We start from the raw sequence: 18834 nt of genomic DNA, 5'->3' as shown, positions 1-18834 counted from the left end.
GTTGGGTGGCTGAGTGAGCGTTCAGCATTTGGACTACGTGGACAGTGACAGCTTCATCGTCGTCCATGTCACTCCTGTGGGGGCCATTGGGGAGCGGTTCGATTGCCCGGACTTGCCGTTGCAGGCCTTTTGGCCTTCTTCTTTGCGCTGATCGGCATACCTTGGAGAAGTGGTTCAACTTCCCACATGCGCTGCAGATCTTGCCGTTTGCCCACACCACCCACATGGGCGACTTTGTGGGCTCTGTTTGGATGAAGGGGCGATCGGTGTGTTGCTCTTCAGTTGCGGTTCTCGAGTGTCAGTGCTAATGGCACACACCGGTTCTTCTTTGATCGCTATGGCTGGCTTGATGTCCATGTGCCTCGCCCTTGCTTTGGACAGCTCTTTGGAGCGGCCTAGCGTGAAAATGTCTCTCCACCATGTTGTGTACTTGTAGGACCTGTTCACGCAATTTGGAAGAAGCTCCACTTTGATGAACTGGGCCCAGACTTCGTCATCCTCGTCCGGGAGGGTGCAGGTGTTCGCCAGCTCCATTAGTCTTGCATAGAAGAAGTCTACCGATTCTTCTGGTTGTTGGCGTGCTTGACGGAGCAGGAGCCGCTCGTAGTCAGGGTAGGCGTAAGGCTCAAAATGGGCTGTGATGGCATCGCGCATCGTTGCGTAATTTCTAGGAGGTCCAGCTTCCCGCACCGTTTTTGATATCTTGTGGATGTCTGCCCCTCCTAAATAAGTAGCATGGGCCTCTTCTGCGGAGCTGGGATTTCCGCCGCGTCGAAGTACGTCTCCAGGCGCTCAACCCACGCCTTCCAGCGCGCTGCTTCGGAGGGCCCGTGATGGTGAAGGGCTCTAAAGGCGGCACAGATGCCATGTGGGCGAGACAGCGGGTGTGGCCAGAGTAGGTGCGTCCCTCACTGCAGTAGGCACTTGTAGGCACGCGCGCCTGGTTGTGGTGCCGGGCGGGGCTCATACAGGTAGGGCAGGCGGTGATCCCGCACTTTGCGTAGGTGCAGCCGCAATGGTGTGAGGCGTGAAGGCTGAGCGTGCACAGTTGCGGGTAGCTGCTCTGGTGTGGGGTTGTCGTGTGCAGCTTTGGGCAGGCTCAGCAGAGCACCGCGTGTGCAGGCAGCAGGAACAGCACGATGTGGTGGCACCACGTGGTCTCCGGTGGTGGTGGTAGAGTAGGCCTCAAATACACATCCGCGCGATGGAGGGACCCCAGCGAGGCACATGGAGCAGAGTGCGCTGGCGGTAGGGCAGCTGGGAATGAGGCATGCACCTCTCCTACCGGAGGCAGGAGGTCTGGTGAGGCGCGGTGTCCATGCACGCTCACCACGCTGGAGGATACACAGTGCTACGTGGGTCGGGAAAGAAGCTACACGAGCGCGCGCCCCAAAGGCAGGTACGGCTGGTGAAGAAGCCACTGTGGAGGATGAGGGCTGTGACTGTGTGCGGCGTTTGGGGTCGGCACTACTCTGGGCAGCGCAGGGGAGGGCCTCAGGTCTGTTCCGGCGGTGCGCCGTGCCGAGGTTACATGATACGCAACTGAGGCGTTCCTGGGCTGCCGATGCAGGCGGCCGTCACAGTGGCAGTGAGGAGGCCCAGTGGGGAGGTGGGACCACCTGCTTGCCAGTGTAGTGTCGGGGCCGAGGCCTCGTGGAGCAGGCAAAGAGACTTGGATGATACGTGTGTGGTGGTGGCTAGAACGTAACTAAACCACGCCCAGAGCCCTGGGCTATTTATTAACTATAAACATGCTGGCCTGGCATACGCCAGGCCAGCCCGTTATTGTACGCCTGAAGGGGGTTTCACCTAGGTCACCCTCCTTCAGCAATTAGCATGGAACCTCCCTGTAAGTCATAACATTACAGGGGGGAGGGGCAGCTTTTGGAGAGTGATTTGTGTATATAATCTGGGTGTGTGGCTGGTCATGGCTTTGCCGCTGCCCTGAGTGTTCACACTGCCAGAAAATGTGGGGGCACTGTGTGTACCTGTCATTGCCGGTGCACACTGGGTGCTTGATTTGCACACATTCAGGATACTTGCATGCACTGGGTGTGTGCATGTGAGCATACGTACAGTCATGACTTGCACAAACTAGATTTGTGTTTGGGAGTTAAGAGTTAACACCTCTCTAACCCTGTGCACTCACTGTCTGAGACATGCGCACACTAGGTGTGTCTGTAAGCATGTACTGGCCGAGTGTGCTCACTGAATATGTGCCCGAGTGTAAACCGAGCCAAAAGATGGATGAAACCTATTGGCTTTCAGCATATCGTATGGACCTGCAGATTCATCTATGCCCGATGTGTAATTCCCATGCTCTCAGTACTCACTGTGTGTGGTCTGTGGGTACTGGGAGCAGGCAAGCTGACAGTACCCATGGATGTGGCCTTTGTCTTTTTCCCTTTGTAAACAATTGTTTATTCCTTTTCATAGGCTATAGGCAGGGCCACTAGACTTATGTGGCAGGAGTAATTAAATTATGTGGCAGGAAAAGCCAAATTATGCTGCATAATATGGTACATTTTCTGATGGCATTACTTCGCTATCTAGTCATTTTTAGGTCTCGCCTGGCTATCGCGTAAGCGATCGCCCAGCGAGACTTATGTAGGGGCTTCAGAAAATGCTCCCAAAGGCTTCCCAGGCAAATCGGGTGGCGGTTACGCGCACAACCACGCGCATTCCATTTGCCACCAGCTACTTCCTGCGCGTGCGCCGACTCATGCATTCAGAAAGATTTAGTAAGGGGCACAAGACCTTAATAATGCGGTTTATGGCCAGTGCATGTGAGGCATTCAAGCGCGAAGCTGGCATCTGGCATCGGCCTTGAAAGCAGCAGACTGCTTACGCCAGCGCGTGCTCGGCCTCACTTCCTGCATCCCCTCTTACAACAATTAGCTTTCGTTATAACTCACACCCCATATGCTCGTTCCCTCCCACCCTTCCTTTGATGTCCGCTTTTCTTGTTTACAAACCACGCCACACACTGCTGCACGCCACACACTGCTGCATGCCACACACTGCTGCATGCCACACACTGCTGCACGCCACACACTGCTGCACGCCACACACTGCTGCACGCCGCACACTGCTGCACGCCGCACACTGCTGCATGCCGCACACTGCCGCACGCCACACACTGCTGCATTACACACTGCTGCACGCCGCACACTGCTGCACGCCGCACACTGCTACACGCCGCACACTGCTGCATGCCACACACTGCTGCATGCCGCTGCACACCACACACTGCTGCACGCCACACACTGCTGCACGCCGCACACTGCTGCACACTGCTGCACGCCACACACTGCTGCACGCCACACACTGCTGCACGCCGCACAATGCTGCACGCCGCACAATGCTGCACGGCACACACTGCTGCACGGCACACACTGCTGCACGGCACACACTGCTGCACGCCGCAAACTGCTGCACGCCACACACTGCTGCATTACTCACTGCTGCACGCCGCACACTGCTGCACGCCGCACACTGCTGCATGCCGCTGCATGTCACACAGTGCTGCATGCCTCACACTGCTACACGAAACTCTGCTGCACGCCGCACCCTGCTGCACGCCGCACCCTGCTGCACGCCGCACACTGCTGCACGCCACACACTGCTGCACGCCACATACTGCTGCATGCCGCTGCACGCCACACACTGCTGCACGACGCACACTGCTGCACGCCGCACACTGCTGCACGCCGCACACTGCTGCACGCCACACACTGCTGCACGCCGCACACTGCTGCACGCCGCACACTGCTGCACGCCACACACTGCTGCACGCCACACACTGCTGCACACTGCTGCATTACTCACTGCTGCATGCTGCACGACACTGCTGCACGCAGCACACTGCTGCACGCAGCACACTGCTGCACGCCGCACACTGCTGCACGCCGCTGCACGCAGTGCTGCATGCCTCACACTGCTACACGAAACACTGCTGCACGCCGCACACTGCTGCACGCCGCACACTGCTGCACGCCGCACACTGCTGCATGCCACACACTGCTGCATGCCACACACTGCTGCATGCCACACACTGCTGCACGCCACACACTGCTGCACGCCGCACACTGCTGCACGCCGCACACTGCTGCACGCCGCACACTGCTGCACGCCGCTCACTGCTGCACGCCGCACACTGCTGCACGCCGCACACTGCTGCGCGCCACACACTGCTGCACACTGCTGCATTACTCACTGCTGCATGCTGCACGACACTGCTGCACGCAGCACACTGCTGCACGCCGCACACTGCTGCACGCCGCACACCGCTGCACGCAGTGCTGCATGCCTCACACTGCTACACGAAACACTGCTGCACGCCGCACACTGCTGCACGTCGCACACTGCTGCACGCCGCACACTGGTGCACGCCGCACACTGCTGCACGCCGCACACTGCTGCACGCCGCACACTGCTGCACGCCGCACACTGCTGCACTCCACACACTGCTTTTATGCGAGTTTATGCTACTGACATTGTAAATGACAATGCCTTTTATTTGTTTTAAAATCAAAACATAAATAAAAGGCATTGTAATTTTACAATGCCAATAGCTCAAACTCTTATAAATGCGAGACCTATTGCATTGCAAATGCTTGTTACATTTGTTAACACGCTGGAAAAATGTTGCAACTCAGTTTAACACCCAAACTTAACAATAAGCAACAGAAAGGTGAGAAGTGAACCATTGCAAAAGACCTTCCACTGCGTGGTAACACACTTTCTTGCAGTTTAACTAACCTTTGAACCGTTTGAGCTAGAATTTTTTTTTTTTTTTTAAATCTTCAAATTATGCTGCAGATGATGGGTTATGTGGCAAATGTGGAAGATGCATAATTATGCGTGGGGTGGAAAGGGCAGCACAACCTCATAATTCCAAGTAGCCCTGGTCATAGGCCAGGCACATTGAACATAGCTGCTTGATGTGCCAGACGAGGCCTCTAACCAAGCCCTTGGTCCAGATTAGTATCTGCAGAACAGAACCTTCTCTTGGCCATGCACAGCAATGTCAGCTCTTGGCCATGTGCAGCTGGTACTGGGAACGGGCTTGGTGGCATTTTGCACCTTTTAAGCCAATGACTAAGACTATTAAAATAAATTGTATGTGACAGAAGTGTGCGTTTTATTTGCCCACTCTTAGTGTCGGAGGAACTTTACATACATGAAATTTCAAATGTAGATTAGCAAATTTCAAAAGAGTTTGCGACATTAAGGACAGAAACTGACATTTCCACCAGGGACGCTGAGATTTTCTGTTTTAGTAATTTCCACTGACCTGTCTGGTTTGTTTTGTTTTCTTTAAAGAAAAGCTTCAAGTGTGCTATTTCTTTCGAGGGCCTGTCCCCTAACTTTTTCCCCGCCTAAAACAACTTATGTGGCTCTGTGAGGGAAAGCACGCCATGCAGAAAATTTGCCAGTTTACTGTCCTTTTATTGTGCCTCTTCGACCATTTTGCAATTTTGTTTCAAGTTCATAAACAGCAGGAGAGGACAAACTCCCACAAGTCAGCCATTTTCCTTTCTTGTTTCCATTGTTCCTTTATTCGGGAGCTAAAGTTATCTGGCCCAGTCTTCTTTACCCACCATGAATTGGTTGCCACTGTGTCTGGAGCAGTTGACTGATGGCCCGGTGTACACACAAGCGCCACTTAGATAGGGTGACCAGAATTTTACAGCCAAAAGCAGGACATTTCACAAAAATAGGTCACAATCTTACTTCAAGCAAGTGCAGAGAATTACAGAGCAGGCAGTAAGAATATACAAAAATACAATTTTTAAACCCAGTAGCTTGCCTGTTAAGTAAATTGCTTTCTTGAAACAACTGCTAACTAGCCCTGCTTTGTAAAACCTAAAAAAGCACCTCCCGCCGTTCTTTTCAGTCGACCCTCTAAAAACCGGGACATGAGCGCTGAAATCTGCTGGGACAAATGCTGAAAAAGCGGGGCCGTCCTGGCAAATCCGGGACGCCTAGTCACCCTACACTTAGATGGCATCTCTTATATTCCTACTTATTACTTTTTACCTAATGTTTCGTCTTTAATTCTTGCCCTCTGCCTCCTTAAATATACTTGGTCTTTACTGTTTACTGTCTCCTTTCACTCCACAACGTATTTCCACCATGCTGCTTCTCTCTCCCCCCTATTTCTCACTCACCGTATTTGTCTCTTTCTGAATTGTAATCCTATTTTGCTGCTATGCAATATGGCACCATGAAAGTTAAAAAACAACCAAAAACGTTTTTTTTTTTCTTTAAGCCAGGTTACACAGTAATTCGGCTACCGTGCACCATGTAATTAAAAAAAAAACCGTTGCACATAAGTTTCGCATATCTGGACTGCAATAAAAATATAATATAAAAACAATAACCAGGCTAAAATATGTTACATTGCAAAACATATTGCCTTTGCAGATGCTTGTTAAACTTTTCCCACGGTGTGAAGGTTACGTAACTCGTTGATGGCGTTCGAATGAGCACAATCTCTTTGGCAGAATGCTTTAAAGATGCCGGTCTATGGCCCGTCACTCCACGCGCACGCACAGACGTCAAAATCTTACTCTTGAGAAGTGTTGCCACCTTTTAGCGTCCAGTATAGTAAATCGGTCCCAATTGAAACACGGTTGCCAAACCAGGTGCAGTTGAATCCACGTGGTACCTGGGTCTGCAGGTATCAGTAGTTATACCATTGGGATTTAGCCAAGACACCACAGGCGAAACAAGCCCTGTGTTTACAGTGTGATGAGCAAAAATATTTTTTTGTGTGTTGGTCCTCGTTGGTTTTTCCCCGTTTTTAATGCACTGACTTTTCAAAGGGCTCGATTCTCCCTCCAAATCCACCCCACCCTCAGACGGGGCGCGTGATTCTACTATACACTAACGAGGGCTGACCTCTTGGCCATCGGCATCCTTCCCCTATGCCCAAACAGCCACGCCTTCAGGCCCCGAGACACCGGAATTCCTCCTAATAGGAGTGACCATAAAAATTACTTGGCAGACATGCAAACGTTGTATGAGGAATAGAGCGTTCTTCCAGCATCCCAGTCCTGCTGGGTCAGCTTCTTCTTCAGCCGGGGACCAACCATTCTGTGTTTCAAGAGATGGAGTGGAAATTTAGGAAAATTACTGGGGTAAGTGGCGCTTAATTCACACACCGTGTACAAGTGAACAGCACGAGGGTTGTAACTTTAGCCAACTTTTTTGCTGTGTCCATATTCTGGGAAATCATCAGTGCTTGTTTTGTGCTGTGCGGTTATTTTTAATTTTTTTTAATTTGGTAAACTTAAATATTTCACTGACTTTATAAAAAGTGACCTGCTTCTCAGTGGGTGTCATAAAACCAAGGCCTTGTGAAGAGTCTTTAGCTGCAGCTTGGACCAGAAACCAAGGTTTTTTACTGTTCTTGTGATGCAGCACGATTTTGCAAGTCGTAATCTACCATACCTTTATTGACTGAAGAGAGGAAAAGCTGAAAGTGCACATTGCGCACGTTAGAAACAGTGACATGAAACTGAGACAAGTGTAGTAGAAGCACCATAAAGTATGCTTTTAAAATGTGAGATGGAGAAACACATACAACGTATTACTAATACATAGAAACGAGTTTCACTGATGAGAATTACTTATGAAAATGTTGTTTATTAACAGTTGAGGATGAATTAATGTTTCTAATTCCCTTTTTGCTAGAGTGCACCATGTAGAAAAGTCTGTGCAAAAACGTGTAGAAATGAAGTACAAGCTTGCAACTTTGCATAGTAATACTAGAGCCTCTATTTATGAAAAATGCTAAACAAATTTTGTAATGTGAATTTTGAAAGCTTTGCACCTATATGAATATTGGAAAAAAAATTGTATTAGTATGGTATGTCTAACGTTGGCTATTTCCATGTAATAATATTGATGAGCTTTATTTAATTCACTAATTGAATTCATTTCATTATATTTGCTATTGATTTTTAAAGTTTTTATATAATTTAAAATGTGTAATGCCAATGTTAAGTTTAAACAAACAAAAAAAAACTTTCTTCCTATGATGACCTTTCCCCTGACTTAATTCAAAACCCCATTTACAACTGGAGAAATGCTGCTTATTTGCCCTGTACATGTACCGATCTTAACATTCCTAAATGTTTCTTCAACTTCACAGTGAAATATTCCTGTGGGAACAGGAGTTCAGCTGTCCCTATAGATTGTTACTTTGTATTTCCTTTTCTACTGATGTAAGCCTACGTGGACTTTCGAATCTCTCGGAGAGTATCGCACTGTTACAAGTATCCTAAATTACCATATATGAATTGGAACACGGACAGTCTTCCTATGGTGGTGTGATGCCACATCACCGGGAAATTGATAGGGACTTTATAAAAGAAGAAACCACAAAGGAGGAGCAACGCAATTGATTTGTTTCTTGAGCAAACGGAAATTAGATTTTTTATTTTTCTTGTTTTTGAGCCAGGTTGTTATGCTTATTGATTTTTGATGTTTTTTTAAGGACCACCTTTTTACTTATGCACTACCATGCTGAATGCTACAGTCGGTAACAGTTGGATTGACTGTCTTTGCCTATCTAATTCATTTCATATTTTCTTTGCTTTATGCAAATGGACTCTCCTCTAATGGACTCTAAACATAAACCCCTTTTCCATTTTTCCTTAGGGCTTTGGGCTGTTAGACAACAAACTATCCTTCTGCCTTTAATAGTAGGGGTACTCAGTAACTCTGTAAACTGTTTATACTCTTGGGCTTGGTGGGGGAACCGTCCTTTATGCTTAGCCTAAAGATGTTTGGCATTCCGATGCAAGCTGTGATATTCCTAACTGCCATACTTGAAATTACATGTTGCAATGAATTTGGAATCTTGAATACAATAACCAAATTAATTTAAACCGTCTGAGTCTATTATGGAGTCTTGTTGATACTTCCATTGAAGCTATGCTATTTTACTGATTATTTAAATGTGTTGTAGGGAGAATCCGAGAGCTTTGACAGACCAAGCATTACTACTTTCGTTCTGTGTTGCAGAACTTTTGGGGTGCATAATACTAGTCACACGTAACTTTTTCAGGGTGTTGAGCCTCCCTGTTGCTATTCTTCATTTCTACAGCATGGTTTTAAGAGGGGTGTACCTAAATCGGATCTCAAACTTGTGAGTTGGCTGTCAATGTCCCTCCGTGAACCACTAACGTGGTGTTTGGTTACCCTAATTTTCACCCCTTCTATCGGCATAGAAAGATTCATCAGATGATCATTGCCTCTGTGGTAAATGGGAATGCAGCATATTGTCTAATTGTAAAGGGCCCTGTACGGTTAGAGCAGTGGCAAGAGTAAGTGTAAAAGAAATTGTTTACAAAGCTTGCGCTGTATCACTTCTCTGCCAGAGATGTGGGAGACCCCTTTCAGTAGGTAGCCATGTTAATGCAGACACAGACTGCAAGCAGAAGGTGACTTCCGGAAGGGCAAAAAACCTCCAAGAATACTGATATGTGCTGGTACTGGACTAGGATCAGAACTCAAGGAGGGAAAGATGGACTGAGAGAGACTCTGGAATCCGAGCTCAGAAACAGGAGAATCTGTAGGAACAAATGACAGTTGAAACCCAGAAGATCTGAGCGAAAGGACTGGAGTGCTGGAAGTGTTGTGAGACAAAGAGTGAACGGAGCATCTTTCATAGGGGAAAAAACAGGAAATTACCTCAACGATGCTGCCATGTTGGATTGAAGGATTCTTTAGACTCAGATTAGGAAGTGGCCATCTTGGTTTGGGCAAAATAAACTATCCCAGAAATCCTCACTTGAAGACTCCGGGAAGGAGGACTGCGGGGAAAATGGAGATGCAGAGGATGTCTCCCTTGAGGTAGTTGAGTACAGGGACTGCAGCATCCTACCGGCGCTTCTGCGGTCCTCCCTGCCACTTCTGCGGTCCTCCCTGCCACTTCTGCACAGGGGTCCAGGCCATCAAGACCTCTGGCACTGATTTCGGGCATGATGCAAGCAAAAGTGCCACAGAGGAATTGTCCACTACAGAAAAGAATGGATTTATTTAATAACTAATTATTTCATTTAATTAGGTTGTTAAATGAGACCTTCATCTCAACTTTCAATCGTTAAATGAGACCCTAGTGGAAATTTCACCACATTGGCTGTTGCGTATATTTTTTGGACTGCATATGGCCAGCAGTAAAATAGGCCAGCTCCAGTGAAGCTAATCACCAGCTTAAATCATAGGCCCCTAATAATAAACAAATACACAAGATGCTAATTTCCGGTCTTTTTTTAATCAGATATGTATTGCACATCAAGGAAAATTGGTGGTATGCAATAGAAAACGTAAAATGACACTTTGTGCTGGAAAAAACTTTAAAACGCCAATAATCTCAATCAATTGGCACTATATACGAATTGCATGATTAATATGCTGGTACATACATTATTTCAATGCAGTTTGGCAGGTGAAAACCTAGTTAAGATGAAGCAGCTTTCCGAGTTTAAAATACTTCTTATATCCTTGTCTTGTAGCAGTTATATTTTAGATGCATTTATATAGCAGGAATGTGCCGTTGGTAGGGCATCGCAGCGCTATCTGATCTGGTACCTTTGCGCCCTAGTTTTCACATTTCCAACACAGACCGTGGTGTGGTTGGTGCTAATAGTATCATAAATAGTACATAGGTGGTCGTGTTTTCTACAATGTGTGTGATTAATTAGTCTAAAAATGTGTCATTTCATTGATTGTTGTGAATGGTCAGCGGTTGCGCCGTATACATTTTTCATTGGGATTAGATTGCATATTCCTGATCAACTTTTAAAAGTACGACACATACAATTAATCGGCATATCATGTACAATGATTGCCAGTTGTATTTCTGCACCTGTGGATTTTGACTGAACTATTTCCAGGGGAGTAGGGATTGCATATTTGTGACTCTCTTCAGATAAATATTGCATACAACAAGGGGGTTGGAGTACGTCCATTGCTCCGTGCTTGTCGACTTCGCTGTCACTTTTATTTTCTGCCTCCTAAGTAGGCAGCACCCTCGTGCTCAATTCATCTTCTTTCCTTGGGGGCATGTACCAAGTACAGATGGATTGTCTCTGATTAAGGTCCTTTCACTGATGCTTGCCCTGGGATTGAGGCATCTTTTTTTCTTATTCCCCTGTTACTTGGCTTTTGATGATTGCCCCTCCTGTCTGTGTTGCTTTTTCCCTCTCCCACCCCACCTTGTTTGTGTTGCTTTAACCCCCTCCCAGCCCCCTAGAGTTTGTCTTGTTTTTAACCCCAACCCACCACATTATCTGTGTCGCAAATGCCCCCTTCCACCCCGCTGTTTATTTTTGCCGCACCTCCCTTCGCCGTTACAAAGCACTATGATGTGTCCGACACTGGCTGCACCATTTTCTAACTTTACCTTTAGCCATGCTACAAAGCCACGTTGCTGTACAACATGGTTAAGACCTCGACAAAGTCAATAGCTTTCGTGTAGGCGAGACTTATTAGCTTTACCAGTGCTTGTTATAATGTTGCATGCCACTCTAAGGTCATTAGTTATTTGAAGAGGAAATGATTTAATACCCCTGATATTAATATTGACATAAAATTGAAGGTATGAGGACCCAGCAGGGACAGTTAAAAGGATTGACGCTGTGAGGTTTATATTTTACAATTAGTACTTGCATCATAAATACTGTAGCTAATTTGGTACTTGCATATGAAGTGCTTTAAGGCTCCAGAGAACGCAGCTATGGATGCATTCTTTTGGACTAATGTCAATCACAATTACATTTCTACTAACCATTAAATTCCCAAAGACTTTGAAAGCCATTTGTGGCATAAATATTGAAAATGGCATGCCTTTTCACTTTGCAAAGTGTGCCTGTGCCCATAACAAAATTTGGCTAGCACCGTGTAATGTTCTGTATCTTGCATTTCGCATGGTTTCCCACAAATATGTTGGCTACTGGGGCACTAAGTATAGAGTTGATTATTGTAGCTTGAACAACTAGGCTGCAGTAGAAAGGAAGGAGCCCATATTTCATCGCTATATTGGACCCCGACCTAGTTCCAGCCCACCCCGCTCTTCATTATCTGGGAGTGAGAGTGCATCAATACCCACATTCTTGCTGTACCCACTAGTGGGTCTGTTTATGCTACTTGTGTAGCACAATGCTTGCCAATTGCTCTACATTTTGGTGCTTTTAAGTACTTGGGCGGACTGGTGTCCTTAAATTGTTGCTTTGTGTGAAGGGACTATGAGAGGTAGGTGGGGGGTTGAGATAAAATTCTCTCCGTGGCCCGTGTAAAAGTGAGTTTGGTGGTTTGTAACGGTGAAGGCTTTTTCTGGAGTGGTTGGGGAAATGTCAGACTTTTGCAACCCTCCATCATAATCGATGTGTCATCCACTTCATGGGTTATCCCTGTGTGGGTGTCGGGTCTTGTGCTCTCTGGCTAACTCCTGCCAGCTCTTGTAGTGATCGTCGTTTTTTGAGCATCATCTGATTGCTGCACAATCGAAGGAGTTTGTCCTCTTCTAATCACCTGTGTGGGATCTTGTCACATGCCAGCCTTCGGAGAGCATTGTTTTTGTTTGTTGTCACCTTGCAGTGTCTCCTGGTATCAAGACCTTTGTCCTGCTGTCCTTTTCAATTTTATCTATACCACACCATCACACAGTGCCACTTTCCCTAGCATCATTTTCACTGTTCCCATGTAGTGTCTGCCCCAGTGATCTTGAGTTCCCAACTTTCTGCTCGATTGGGCTACAGAGCTAAGCCTGTTTGCCCCTCTCCATGGTAGACTTGCTTATATGCAGAGCCTTGTGTTGTGGAAAGTGTTATGGGGGCAAGGTGGTAAAGTAGAAGGTCTGTCAGTTTTACGCTTCCTCATTTCTTCAACGGTATGAAGCTCAATGTATTTGTAAATATTAGTTATTCGAGCTTTGCGGGATTAATGTGCTATATGGATCTAACGTCCTTCCCAGAATGCTGAACAATCGGCCAAGCATAGCCAGGGCTATTGGCTTTGGGGTCTGCTTTTGGCTGTTGGTACATCTGCTGAAGTGAGACACTAGTTGTCTATGACAGAATAGATCAGTGGCCAGACCAGTATTGTGGGTGCAGAACACCGCTTTACACCAGTATCATTGGTAGAATAGATTTTAGGAATGTTTTCTATCGCTGCTCACCGTGCTGTGCTTGACCTTTTCCCTCTCTCTCTCCATCTCTCTCAACGTTGTCTTTATTTCTCTCTCTAGCTCCTGACCATCTTTTTCCACCTGCTTTTCCTCTGTTCTTTTTTTCTCATGCTGTTTTTGTCTTCACTTCTCTCCAACCTTTCACCCCACCTTTGGTTAAGTAATATGGTTCCTCAACAAAGGGGGAGAACTTGCACTAAGCAAGACAAGTTAATTTCGGTGGAAATGTAGATCAGTGTCTTGATTAATAGTTAGACAACAGGTCAGTATATAGGTAAACATAGATTTACTATACATAACTTCGCCTCTTTGTACATTGACGGTATGTTTTTTACGGGTACATAAAAATGGAATTCAGAATAGTAAATCTGTACCTACCTAGGTATGCTTAACCTTGTTGATATTATTGAACACTTCTATTTGGATTAAAATATATTTAATACACTGTAAGCTGACATACAACCCTTTCTCAATTTATTTAGAAAAATAATGAAAAACTCCATAACCCTGTACTCTACCATATTTATTTTCATTATTCCTTGATGTTTAGAAAGCAAGATAAATTACATTTGTACATTTGTCACCTTCACTTGCCTCTCTTCACAGCCTCTGTGTTGTGCACCTTGATGTAAAGATCTGTCTCCCTTCTTCACATCTCCATTGAATATGCCCTGATGCCAGGGAGCCTGCAGCTTCACACGATTTGTTTTAAACTTCTTTGTGCCCTTAGTAGGGTATAGGTGTTCATTGGATTCAGTTATGAGTGGGCCTCCAAAATGGTACTGAGTACCTTGACCTGGGCAGTGTTAATGATGCCACAATTCCCAAGCTTCTACGAGGGGAAGGAAAAGCATGAACAACGCTATAAGGTAGTCTTACACTGTGACCCTTTTTATACCACCAACTGACCAAAATGCCCGAACTTTACAAGCGATTGAGATCATCCAGAGGTGAAGTGGTCAACAGTTTCCCAACTAGACCAATGGAATAGAAGTCGAGCTTTTTACAACACTATACAACCTCTCCATTTTATGAAATGGAAAAAACTGTAGTAAAAGGAAGAAATGGAAAAACTGTGGAAAAAATATAAGCAGAATCAAGACTCAAATAAAATAATTCTCTCTCTTTTTCTCTGTGGTGTGTGTGTCTGTGTGTGTGTATGTATCTATCCAGTGTGGCTATAAGCATAATCCATGGTGTTAAGTGCAACCGGGAGTAGTCTACAAACATACTATCCCACGGCGCCAAGCCTCGCCAAATAACCATATGCTTATAGCTATGTGGGAAATTGTTGTTCCAGTGCGCCATTAACCTTTTATTCAGGCGAACGCATGATCATTATTACGATGCCAATGTGGGATTTTCTTATGTTCAATAAGACCCTGTTATTTGATACAGACTGCCGCTTCGGCACTATGATTCTTTTTTGATACTCACCACCCGGGGTTATGCTTTTGACTGGTCTTTCTCCCCCTTCCCCTCTTTATATGTATTCTCCTTGTTTCTTGTGGGACTTCGGTTTTACTACGTGCCGCTTACTTTGTGATATACTGGAACTGTGAAGCGGGCTAAGAACTGACATTATTCGTACTTACTTATCAGTTTGGCCTATGGTGTTCTTATTTTCAGACCACCATGGCTGGAGTTGACACACTGGAACACTTATTGTGGGGCTTCCAGTTGGGATTCTTTTGAAACATTATTGCGATTTGACCTGTGAATGACTTTATGGAATGTGATCCTAATCAGGTTTGACACATTGTGTCTTCCTATGGACTCTTTCTTACCATTCTTCTATTCCCTTTTTCTACATCTATTGCTCTCTTTTAAATGTAATATGGACCATTTCGCATTCCCTTTTTTAATAAACAAATCAATGCATACATGTGTTTAAAATGTATATACAAAAAAACTTTTTTGTTGTCTGTTGAAAATCTTGTATTGAGGGCTAGTACACGGTGTGGTGTTCTTTGTATTTGTTTTGTTTTTTATATTTGTGTTTGGTCTAAATTTTGGATTTTATGATGTCCTGCCTATTATATTGGTGTGTCACAAGGACTTTAACTCAGAACAAGTTGTACATACATATTGATACATTTCTTTGTCATGTTATTTATATTATTTATATATGTGCCTTAGTTTTTTGTATCAGTGTTCTATATATTTATGTTGTTGATATTTATGTGCTGTCTTGTGTCAATTATTTCAGCCCTTAAGAAGTTCCTTTGTGAGAAACGAAACGTGTTGTCTGATAACTGACTGCATGTTTGTAGGAGAGTAGGGTCTGCTATCCTGTGGTCACCCCAAATTTTTGCTTTTTGCTTCACTGGTTTTTGACATATTGAGGCTGTGGGCCTGCCAATCAGACCCCCAGCCTGCTGTTCTCTCTACTAAATTTACACTATGCACCCTAGGTGCATAACCAATTGGAAGTGGTTCACCCTGTGAGCCCCTGTACCAGTGTACACTAGGTACCCAGGGCATTGGTGTATCTAAGGCCTACCAGGGGCTGAAGCATGTATTGTACCACCCCTGGCCTGGCCTAACAAATTTGACACAACTGGCTGATCACTCAGCTGGGGTAAGTTGATGTAACCACCTCTTACTTAGGTGTAGTATACCTATACCTAACCTTAAATGGGACACATGTTAACCTATAAGTCACTCCTATGGCAGGCCTTAACAATCTTGAAGGCAGAGTGCTTGGTTCCATGTGAGATGGTGCTCTGGCATGAGCTGAGCCTGTCTGCAGTGGTCGGAACAACTTCCTTCTACTGTTTCCAGATATCGTCATACCATATACTCTTAAGTGCATTATGAACCTCGCAGTTAAATGCTATCTTTGGTTTGGCTTTATCTAAACATGTCGAGTAAGGTGTCATACGAATTGGAATACTATCCCCTCACCAATTCTGGTTACGGGGTTAGCATTCCACCCTTCTAGAGGGACACGACATGTACAGTACCTGAAACCCGGGTAAAATCAGACATAGCCTCAGCTCCACAAAATGGATGCTGCCACCACAGACACAAGTCTGCCCTCCTGCTGCTGGGAGTCCTTCCAGCTTGGGAGGTGTGGACAAAGGGTTTCCTGCCAGGGCAGGTGCGTGCACCACCCCAGACAGGATTTTGTGTATTGGTCAGGTAGGGCTTGAAAGAAACCAGACATGCCTGATGCTCACAAGGAGCCTCGGTGCATATGCCAGTTCAAACCGGTCCTGGGGCACACCAGCCCTGGACCTGGGGCGAGCTGGACAAAGGATTGGGGGTGTAACCACCCCCCTTCCTGGTCCCACCCATAGGGAGGGACCTAGCAGGTAGTCCGGCCCCTAGAATCCGCTTAAAAGTAGGAGCTGTGTCCTAAGACTTCAGACATCCTGGAATCAACTTGAAACTAAGAAGAAGACGGGAACTTCGACATTCTGCTGCACAGAAGACTGAAGGAAATCTCCCCTGTGGTCAGGGAGTGACCACCTTGCTAACGCAAGCACCATCCAGCGAATCAACGTCTGCTTTGCCGCCGCCTCCCGCCGGAGCCCGAGCCCAGAGACTGACAAGACCTGGACCTCCAGACCTCTCACCGCCCGATCCACAGTCCCTGAAAAGAGGAGACCCGTGGAGGCAACGAGACACGTGGAGCCAGCCATCTTGAAACGACCACGACAAGCTGCAAGTGCAACAACCGAGGCTCCCTCCAAGTTGTGCTTTGGGATCTGAGAAGCCCAACCCTCGCCTCGAGCAGCATCTGCACCAAAGGTGAGCCCTCCAGCATCTCCACTATCTGCGTGGGGCCCTTCTGCATTTTGCCACTCGACGCGCCTAACCGGTTGCTGGCCCGCTGGCTAGTGGCCATCTTGGCGACGAACTTCAAGAAATACACCGCTGGTCTGGTTGCTCCAGACTGGCCCTTGCTCCCCTCCAAAGGAGCAGTCCCTCTGACCTTGCTGGTCAGAACCATCAGCTTATCTTGTTCTCCACAACAATTGCTTTTGCCAAGGCTTGTTTGCTTCGATCAAGTCGCCGACAACGCCGACAGCGAGAGCCTGCGTGGGACAGCTCGTGAACCGACTCCTGGACGTCGTCAACCTTCAGGGACCACGTGGCTGCAGAGACAAGCTACACCTTTCTTCCTGTTTGCACCCGACATCGCCTGGTACCCACCTGCTGCCACGCTGGTCACTGGCTAGTGACTGTGAACACTGTCCCCTCTGCTTACAGGTCTTCTACAACTCCGATCCACTCTTGGATCCACCGTATCTCTTCCGGACCGACCGCCTGCAGCATCTTTGTCCACAGGCTCCACTGAACAGATAGAAGAAACCCGACGCACTTCGAGGCCTATGCACCCGCTTCCCGTGGGTGAGGTAAAGCTGGCACTCCGGTGCCCAAGTGTAGAGTAACATCTCTAGTGTCTGTGTTTCCAATCTTGAGTTCATAGTCCATCCGGAAGATCCTTTTTGCAGTAACTTTGTAACTTTTACGCACCCATTGAAAACCTATGGGAGCCCGCGTGTGACTATTTGCTCTGCACACGCAACCCGTGGACCTCCTGGTCACTAACTAAAGTTAGCTCCTTGTAGGCCCAGCGATTCTAGAGGCCCTAGGCCTTTTCCCTTTCCTGTTTGTGGTACTTATACCACTATTTTAGTATATGGTTTGAGCGGCCACCAGGGCCTATCCATATAAAGTGCAACTTCTGTGTATTCTACTGTAATCTTGTTTGACGATTTGTGCTCCTGTGCTCATAAAGAGTCTAGGGGATACTTTGAGAAATAAATACATATATATTTTCAATATATATCTGTGTGGTGTCCTTTCATTGGTATAAAAGGGGGTTGCATGTGGTAAAACAGCTTGCTTAACACGCTTCACGAGTTTAGCCTCAAAGACTGCTTAGCCTACGCTACCACTAGGGCAGCTAGTCCGAAAAGGTTGACTTACAACCACACCATAAGGGTTGCTTGGCATGGTACAAGGTGGTCACTTTAACTAGTGAACATCATATACCAGGCCAACTTCTCACATTGGTGAGCAGCGGTTGGATTTGAGCTTGCTGTGTTTTACCATTGTAATCTCTTGGTTACCAATTGAAAGATCACATAGGTACCTATAGGTACATATAAAACAAGATTAGATATACATAAGTTCTACTGAACTTAGTTGTTGTAGAGCAAAGGGAGTAGCACACCCTGACTACAACTACTAGATAGGTTTAGTAGGTAAACCCAAGTGTAGGTAGATTGCAACACATCCACCCACACTTAAGAGCAATGGCTGGGGCAGAGGGGTCCACTGTACCCATCTCTGTTGAGAGTGACCCCCAGAGGGCACCATCCATCTTTGCTACCCTTAATCAAAATGAGCTCAGGCAGTTGGCAAATATCAGGGGCCTTAAACAGCCCAAGAATCCTACTTCTGCTGAACTCAGGGAGCTTTTACAGGCTGATGAAGATCAGAAAGCTCTCAGGAAAGCCTCCCAGTTAGGCCCCTTAGGGACAGGAACAGGAGGCCCCCCTTCTGAAGATGCTACTGAAGTACCCCTTTCCAATAGCCATCCCTTAGATGAGAATCATACTACAGAGGAGGAAAGTGGGGAGGATACAGAAAGTAGTGAGGATGAAGGGAGAACTAGC

The 18834-nt window shown here is 46.5% G+C and overlaps 1 protein-coding gene across 2 annotated transcripts in view; it reads left to right on the top strand.

The window, feature by feature from the left end:
* Window positions 1-18834, top strand: part of LOC146867631 (solute carrier family 2, facilitated glucose transporter member 9-like) — a 348731-nt gene that overhangs the window by 33426 nt on the left and 296471 nt on the right. Inside the window, exon 1 of one of the 2 annotated variants that reach the window (XM_085606473.1) lies at window positions 7041-7145. The exons of the other annotated variant lie outside the window; for it this stretch is intronic. Coding sequence (XP_085462599.1) covers window positions 7116-7145 — 30 coding nt within the window. The 5' untranslated portion in view covers window positions 7041-7115. Of the gene's footprint in view, window positions 1-7040; window positions 7146-18834 lie in introns of those variants that run through there. 2 annotated transcript variants of the gene reach the window in all.

This window comes from Triturus cristatus, chromosome 1_2 (genome assembly GCF_964204655.1).
Source record: "Triturus cristatus chromosome 1_2, aTriCri1.1, whole genome shotgun sequence".
Taxonomy (NCBI): Eukaryota; Metazoa; Chordata; class Amphibia; order Caudata; family Salamandridae; genus Triturus; species Triturus cristatus.
Note: the sequence above shows the minus strand (reverse complement) of the source record. Positions and strands in the feature narration are given on the sequence as shown.